At 45.7% G+C, this 7426-nt stretch overlaps 1 protein-coding gene across 4 annotated transcripts in view; it reads left to right on the forward strand.

The window, feature by feature from the left end:
- Nucleotides 1-7199, forward strand: part of EHF (ETS homologous factor) — a 37097-nt gene extending 29898 nt beyond the window's left edge. For all 4 annotated transcript variants that reach the window (XM_033928914.1, XM_033928912.1, XM_033928913.1 and 1 more), the window contains 4 exons: nucleotides 26-94; nucleotides 2953-3009; nucleotides 3905-4100; nucleotides 4983-7199. In XM_033928914.1, coding sequence (XP_033784805.1) covers nucleotides 26-94; nucleotides 2953-3009; nucleotides 3905-4100; nucleotides 4983-5082 — 422 coding nt within the window. In that variant the 3' untranslated portion in view covers nucleotides 5083-7199. The remainder of the gene's footprint in view (nucleotides 1-25; nucleotides 95-2952; nucleotides 3010-3904; nucleotides 4101-4982) is intronic.
- Nucleotides 7200-7426: the final 227 nt, after the last annotated feature.

Below are 7426 nucleotides of genomic sequence, written 5' to 3' on the forward strand. Positions count from 1 at the left end.
TGAAACGTTTTCACTCTTTCCCCAGATATGTTTGACAGCAAAACCTTCTGCAGGTCACAGATCTCCACGGCCAGTGCTGAGCACTTACCTGCGGGTGAGAAACTCTCCTTTAATTTGTTTCTCCATCATAAGCCCTCTGCACCAATCCTTCCGGCAGAATGATACATGGTTTTAGACAGATGTTTGTCTCAGTTGCCAGAGAAAGTAATAGCTACTGTATGCCATAGACAGGTTAGCATGGCCTAGATAGAAAACGCCATTAGCCTGACATTCCTTAATGACAGACAGTATTCAAGATGTAACTTTATTTATATATTTAATGGCACTAACCGTTTCACTAGTGTCACTGAAGGTATATAACCGATAGCAATATCAATCACTGTTCTCTCTAAGCTAATGGTCTCAAACTCGAGTCCCGGGGTTTGAGACCACTGCTTTAAGCTGAGCGGCAGTCCTCCACCTACAGTCCAGCCAGTGGGTGGTGCTGTTTCACTATCAAATTTTCACTTGTGAGGGTCAGGTAAGTTCTGCAGGACTCCAGGGAACCTGTCCGTTTCTAGTGATTGAAAATACAGCATTGAAGTACCGCCCCCTACTGGCAGCAGTGCATTTGGAGGACTCCTGCTCAGCGTAGTGGAAACAGTGATGTCAATGTTTAGAGCAGTGGTCTCAAACTCCAACTGTGTGCAGGGCCACATTTTGGATTTGTAGGTACTTGGAGGGCCTCAGAAAAAATAGCTAATGTCTTATTAAAGAAATGACAATAAAACTCTTTATAGTTTATAAATCTTTCCTTTTGGCTAAGTCTTAATAATAATATTGTCATTTATAGCTAAAGAGACATAAGATCAAGATACTGTTTTATTTTATTTTTGTGATTATGATAAACATACCGAGGGCCTCCAAATAGGACCTGGCGGGCCGCGAGTTTGAGACCACTGTCCTAGACGGAACTTAGATGTTTTCAACTAGACCTGTTTGAGAAGCATCTAAATGCCAAAAAGGTACCCAAACTAACCAGATGACCACTGGAGGGATTAGATAATGAGCCCCACACACTCCGCCAGTGGTCACTGATCCACCTCCACCCCCGAAATTTGAATGAAATAGTACATACCTGTCTGTAGAAAAGCAGCATTTGGTATGGGAAAGCCTAGCAGAGCATCACCCAGGTGTCTTAAGTAGTCAGGTGGGTGGGCGGGTGAACCATAGAGAGGGAGGACCCAGGCCCATGTCACTCTAACATCTAACCAGTACATGTATGGTGGAAAGTGTGAGTCCATCAAAACCCTACTGTACTTCCGTATGGGTGCCATCTGCAGTCACAGGTGGATAAAGTAGGTTGCTTATTGAAATCTAAAATAAAATAATGTTTACTGAAGCATATCCTATACTATATAAAAAAAACTATAAAATAATATAGACTAAAAATAAAATAAACCATAAGATGGTGATGGCTAATTTAGGGGCCCTTTCACTGAAGGGCATTAAGCCCTTGATGTGCGATTAGCGCTCTTGAACAGACTACCACAGAAGTTAGGCGTTCAAATACTTGAAAGGTATTAACGGAGAACAAAATATTTTCCGGAGAAAGGAAAATGGTAAAACCAGAGGACATAATTTGAGGTTGAGGGGTGGTAGACTCAAGAGCAATGTTAGGAAATTCTACTTTACGGAGAGGGTGGTGGATGCCTGGAATGCGCTCCCGAGAGAGGTGGTGGTGAGGAAAAAGGTGACTGAGTTCAAAGAAGCGTGGGATGAACACAGAGGATCTAGAATCAGAAAATAATATTAAATATTGAACTAAGGCCAGTTACTGGGCAGACTTGCATGGTCTACTCTATGTCCATTATATGGCCATTCGGTTGAGGATGGGCTGGGGAGGGCTTCGATGGCTAGGATGGTTTAGATAGGCTGGAGTGAGCTTTGACGGAGGCTTCAGTAAATGGAACCTAAGCGCAGTACCGGGCAGAGCTCTGGTTTCTGGCCCAGAAATATGTAGGAAAAAGGACAATTTAAATTAAATCAGTAATTTAAAGAGAGGGTACGATTGGGCAGACTGGATGGGCCATTTGGGTCTTTATCTGCCGTCATTTACTATATTTGGCCAAGATAACCTACTGATTTAGGTGTTGGGTGGCGCAGTTCTAGAAATTGCCCCTAACCTTGATTGACATGTGGTAGGTGTCATTTTGCTAGGAGCTGTTTATAGAATCCGGCCCTTTGTGGTATTTCGCCTCTTTGAGGGCATCAACCAGCATATTATCTATTTCTGAAAATATTTTTGAGGGAGCGTGCCATGGGCAGAGAGGGGGCATTCCTGCATTTATCCAGCTGGCACAGGGGTGGGCACCCTCAGTCCTCGAGCAGGAGTGGGGGGGGTGAGAGCAGGGCACAGGGGGCCGCCTCCTACCCTCGCTATACCACTAACCTCCCTCCCCAAGAAGCAGAGTGAGGTCAAGCAGTTTTTCAAAGCTCAAAAGTTACGACTAGAGTTTGACTCCAAATCCCATGGCCCTGGTCCATCAACTATTCCAGTCCTCTTTCCTCACCCTTCCTCCTTCTCGACATGAAAGTTTCATAACCTATGGCAGCCTGTTGGCCATACCCCTCATGCACAAAGTGATACTGTGGATCTGGATGACAAAAGCACCTTTCAAGTCCAATGACAGAACAGTGCAGCGTTTGTTGAACAAACGTAGGTATCCGTATGGTGTGGACCACTGCCATTAATGTACAGTGTACTATCCGAGGCATTGATTGTCAAACCTGTTTAGTCAGATTAGTACAATTTACTTTGAAAATCCTGCTGGGCTTAGGTGGAATTTAAAGAGAATTAGTCTTTTAGAATACAGATGATTGAGGGGTTGTTTTTTTTTTTTCTTTTAACGTCTCTAAACTCAGTAAGAAAACGTTTCACTTAGCATCGCACTGTTCTCAAATTTTGCTTAGATTCTGATGTGAAGAAACAGCAAGATCACCCTCAGAAGTCGGGCAACAAGAAACACAGTAAGTTGCCTCTTAAAATCTCGCCAGAACCTGTGTTTCAAAGGCCCCGCAGTCCCAGAATTCCCTGGGCAGACGGGAGGCGATAACATTCTCAGAGTTCTCGTTTGGCATTTCTACACCTCTCACGGTTGGATAATGATTTTCCAAAGTCAGATCTAATTAACTTAAAGGCCCGTTTCCTAAAACTTAGCATGAACTAATGGAATTAGCGTGTACTAAATACTAACCCCCCTCTTTTACTAAGGTGCGTTAACCGATTGGCACGCGTTAAACGCGAACGGGTCCATAGACTAACATGCGCGCAATGGCGTTGAGCACATGCTAAATCGATTAGCGCACCTTAGCAAAAGAGGGCCCAAGATGTTAGCCTTTAATATTGTTCCTAGGTCCCTCTGTTTTCGTTATCCTCACCGGTCTCTAAAACTGGGTTTGTTCTACTGTTACCCACCCTGAGCTTTCTGGGAGGGTGGGAAATAAATCTCAATAAATAAAAAAAATGGGTTTCTTAGCATTTAGCATGTGCTAATTTGGACAGACAGACAGACATGACATATAGGCTTGGGGCTTTTAACTGGGCCTTGAACACTGCCATTGACGGAGCCGCCTTCCCCTCCCCGTCGGGATTCGGGCAGCTTGTTCCTGACATTTATAAACGGTCCCTGCTTGGAAGAGCTTACAATATAACTTGGACAGACAGACAGACATGACATATAGGGTTGGGGCTTTTAACGGGGCCTTGAACACTGCCAGAGACGGAGCCCGCCGTAGGATACCCTGAACTGTAGGCTGCAAGATCACTCTTTTAGGCCCTTTATTTTTTCTTAAGACAAGATTAGCATTGTCACCAATAGATAAAGAATAAACCCTTTGATCTTTCTTCAACCCCTTTCACCAGATCCTCGAGGGACTCACCTATGGGAGTTTATCCGAGATATTCTTTTGAACCCCGAGAGGAACCCAGGATTAATAAAATGGGAAGACAGGTCCGAAGGAATCTTCAGGTTTCTGAAGTCTGAGGCAGTGGCTCAGCTCTGGGGAAAGAAAAAAAACAACAGCAGTATGACCTACGAAAAGCTGAGCCGAGCCATGAGGTAAGAGAACTGCCCAGGTGTGGACGCAACAATGTAGAATCTGAGAGGCCCATACGCTATACATGTAGAGTCACCATACGTCTGGATTTTCACGGACATGCCCTCCTTTTCGAGTACATGTCCGGGGGTCCGAAACTTTGGTCGCTGAATTGACGAGTACGATTTTTTCAGCGAATCCTACAGCACTAGTCGTGGAGTGTCGGGGACATTCGGGGAGGGGGGGGCTTCGGGGGTCGATCTTAACTAGGACTTATTTGGGGGGTTAGGGTTAGAGAAACTGGGCCTCTTCTCCCTTGAAAAGAGGAGACTGAGAGGGGAAATGATCGAAACATTCAAGATAATGAAGGGAATAGACTTAGTAGATAAAGACAGGTTGTTCACCCTCTCCAAGGTAGGGAGAACTAGAGGGCACTCTCTAAAGTTAAAAGGGGATCGAGTCCGTACAAACATAAGGAAGTTTTTCTTCACCCAGAGAGTGGTAGAAAATTGGAACGCTCTTCCAGAGTCTGTCATAGGGGAAAACACCCTCCAGGGATTTAAGACAAAGTTAGACAAGTTACTGCTGAACCAGAACATACACAGGTAAGGCTAGACTCGGGGCACTGATCTTTGACCTAAGGGCCACCGCGGGAGCTGACTGCTGGACACAATGGACCATGGTCTGACCCAGCAGTGGCAATTCTTATGTTCTTATTAGGCGCATCTTTAAAAATCATGCTAGAGCGTATTTTTGGGATAGGTTTTATTTTCAGGGAAACAGGGTACACACTTTATGCAGCTCGGTAAATAAACCCTTTTATGAATACTGCAAACTGTAATGTAACATGTCATGATACAGCCACTGGTATAAAAAAAAAATAATTTCTAATTGTTCTTAAACAGATACTACTATAAAAGAGAAATCCTAGAGCGTGTGGATGGACGGAGACTAGTCTATAAATTTGGAAAGAATGCTCGCGGCTGGAAGGAGAACGAGAGCTGAAACTGTTGAAAGTTACCAGCATAGAAATTTCAAAGACTTTCCTCTATTTAAGTACAAGACCAGAAGCCAAGTGGCCTAGGGCGAAGGAGAACCGAAGTCGATGTGAAAACTACTGTATATTTTATGACCAGTACATCCTGTACGGGGAAAATGTGTACACAGTTTCCTGTGAAATATGATTGCGTATGAATGTGGTTGTTACCTTTGTTGTAAAGTTCATTATTACATTGTTGGGGCTGGGGAAGACGGAGAAAGAGTCTTGCATGGCATAAATCACCCGTTTATGCAAAAGACAGCTGCAAGCAGAGGGTGAATGAAGGGCATTATGTTCCAGGAGCAGAAAGATTTACAAGGGGGGATAGTGTGTATTCTGTACATAAAAACTGGCCCTGGTGCCATTTGTTTTGTATATAGAAATCTAGAAGCCAGCTGATTAGTAAAAACTAAACATCTGGGAACTTTTGGCGCAGCTATTTACCATGTTTATACATAGATGTTAGAAGGGATGTGGTGTATGTGTTTAATTGTGACCGCTGAGTTGCTATTATCAATGTTCCAGATCAGAGAAATTAAATTTAGGAATGGGGTGGGCATGAGGGCCAAGAAGGCCAGGAGTGATGTCTACATGCTTTAAGACAAGCGCCGCTGCACGAAAAGTCGTTATCGCCACTACATCTTGCAGATGAGAAATATCTTTGAAAAAGCAAATGTCATGGGGGGTGTGCAGATTAATGCTGTTGGGGGTGACAGAGTTTTAAAGATGGCCGAGAAATATGAAGGAAAATCTGCCTCTGATCAGGCCTAAATTAGAGGGTGACAGCAAGGGCAATTGCCCTGAGCGCTCACTTCACAGAAGGCCCCCAGACCTGCCTCAATTAGAGGGTGACAGCCAGTGCAATTGCCCTGAACGCTCACTTCACAGAAGGCCCCAGACCTGCCTCAATTAGAGGGTGACAGCCAGTGCAATTGCCCTGAGCGCTCACTTCACAGAAGGCCCCAGACCTGCCTCAATTAGAGGGTGACAGCCAGTGCAATTGCCCTGAGCGCTCACTTCACAGAAGGCCCCAGACCTGCCTCAATTAGAGGGTGACAGCCAGTGCAATTGCCCTGAGCGCTCACTTCACAGAAGGCCCCAGACCTGCCTCAATTAGAGGGTGACAGCCAGTGCAATTGCCCTGAGCGCTCACTTCACAGAAGGCTCCCCCAGACCTGCCTCAATTAGAGGGTGACAGCCAGTACAATTGCCCTGAGCGCTCACTTCACAGAAGGCCCCCAGACCTGCCTCAATCTGAAGAAGGCATGGCCTGAAAATGGGCTTTGGGACTCCCTCTACTTTCTCCCCTGGGCCCCTACATGTCTTATATCACTCCTGGCTATGGCTAAGCTAGGGTTACAGGGCCCAAGGCCACGCCCCCCTGGGAACGCCCAGTTCCGCCTCTGTCATGTCCTGATCCGCCCCCAGATTCACCCCCAGACAGCATCCGCACGGGCGCAACGCAATGACGTCACAGCCGTTGCATCCGCTCATGTGCGGATGCCCCTTCCTGACGCGACTTTGTCAACATGCCGGGTTTTGAAAAGCCGTCCGAACCCCTGGACATGTCCTCGAAAGGAGGACTATGTCCGGAGAAATCCGGACGGCTGCTAACCTTAGGCTAAGCCAACTGCATATCTGATTATCTAGAGCTACGGTAACCCTGGGCTGAGCTTTGTGCTCAAGGGCAGGGGGCTCGCAGGTTTCTCGCTCCAATAGCCGGTGGTTATGTGGGTCCAGTTTCCAGATCATTGTTTGAACAGTGTCTCCAGGGCTTTCACAAGGGGTGAAAAAGAAGCGTAGGCGTCCTGGGCATTGAGCCAGAGGAGAGAGGATCACTACATTGCTCTTTTAACTCAGTCTGTTAGTCTGAGAGCTCATAAGCCCACGAAGAAGCCATATTGTGCAGTCTCTGTTCTGAATGTCGGATTCCAGTCTCGCTATAGCTACTTCTACTGTCTTTATTGAAAATTTGATGAAAAGGAAAATGTATAAGCTCGGATACACTGTTTAATAACTTAAGCACTTTTTTCATCTTTTGGTTCCTGAAAGTGTAGAGTATAATATAATTAATGAGACGTTAGATGTGTCATCAAAGGTTTTTATTTGTCCTGCCCCCCCCCCCCCCCACTCTGGCAGAAGGGACTGGATGGTAAAAATTTGACTCCCACACAGTTGAGTAACATGTGTGGACAAAGCAGAAAGCCTGTGGCAGCTCTTCCATCACAAACGTTTTGTAGTAAGGTATAGGGTTACCATATGGCTCTAGAACAGGGGTGTCAAAGTCCCTCCTCAAGGGCCAGAATCCAG

The sequence above is a fragment of the Geotrypetes seraphini genome, chromosome 19, assembly GCF_902459505.1.
Source record: "Geotrypetes seraphini chromosome 19, aGeoSer1.1, whole genome shotgun sequence".
In the NCBI taxonomy this organism is placed as follows: domain Eukaryota; kingdom Metazoa; phylum Chordata; class Amphibia; order Gymnophiona; family Dermophiidae; genus Geotrypetes; species Geotrypetes seraphini.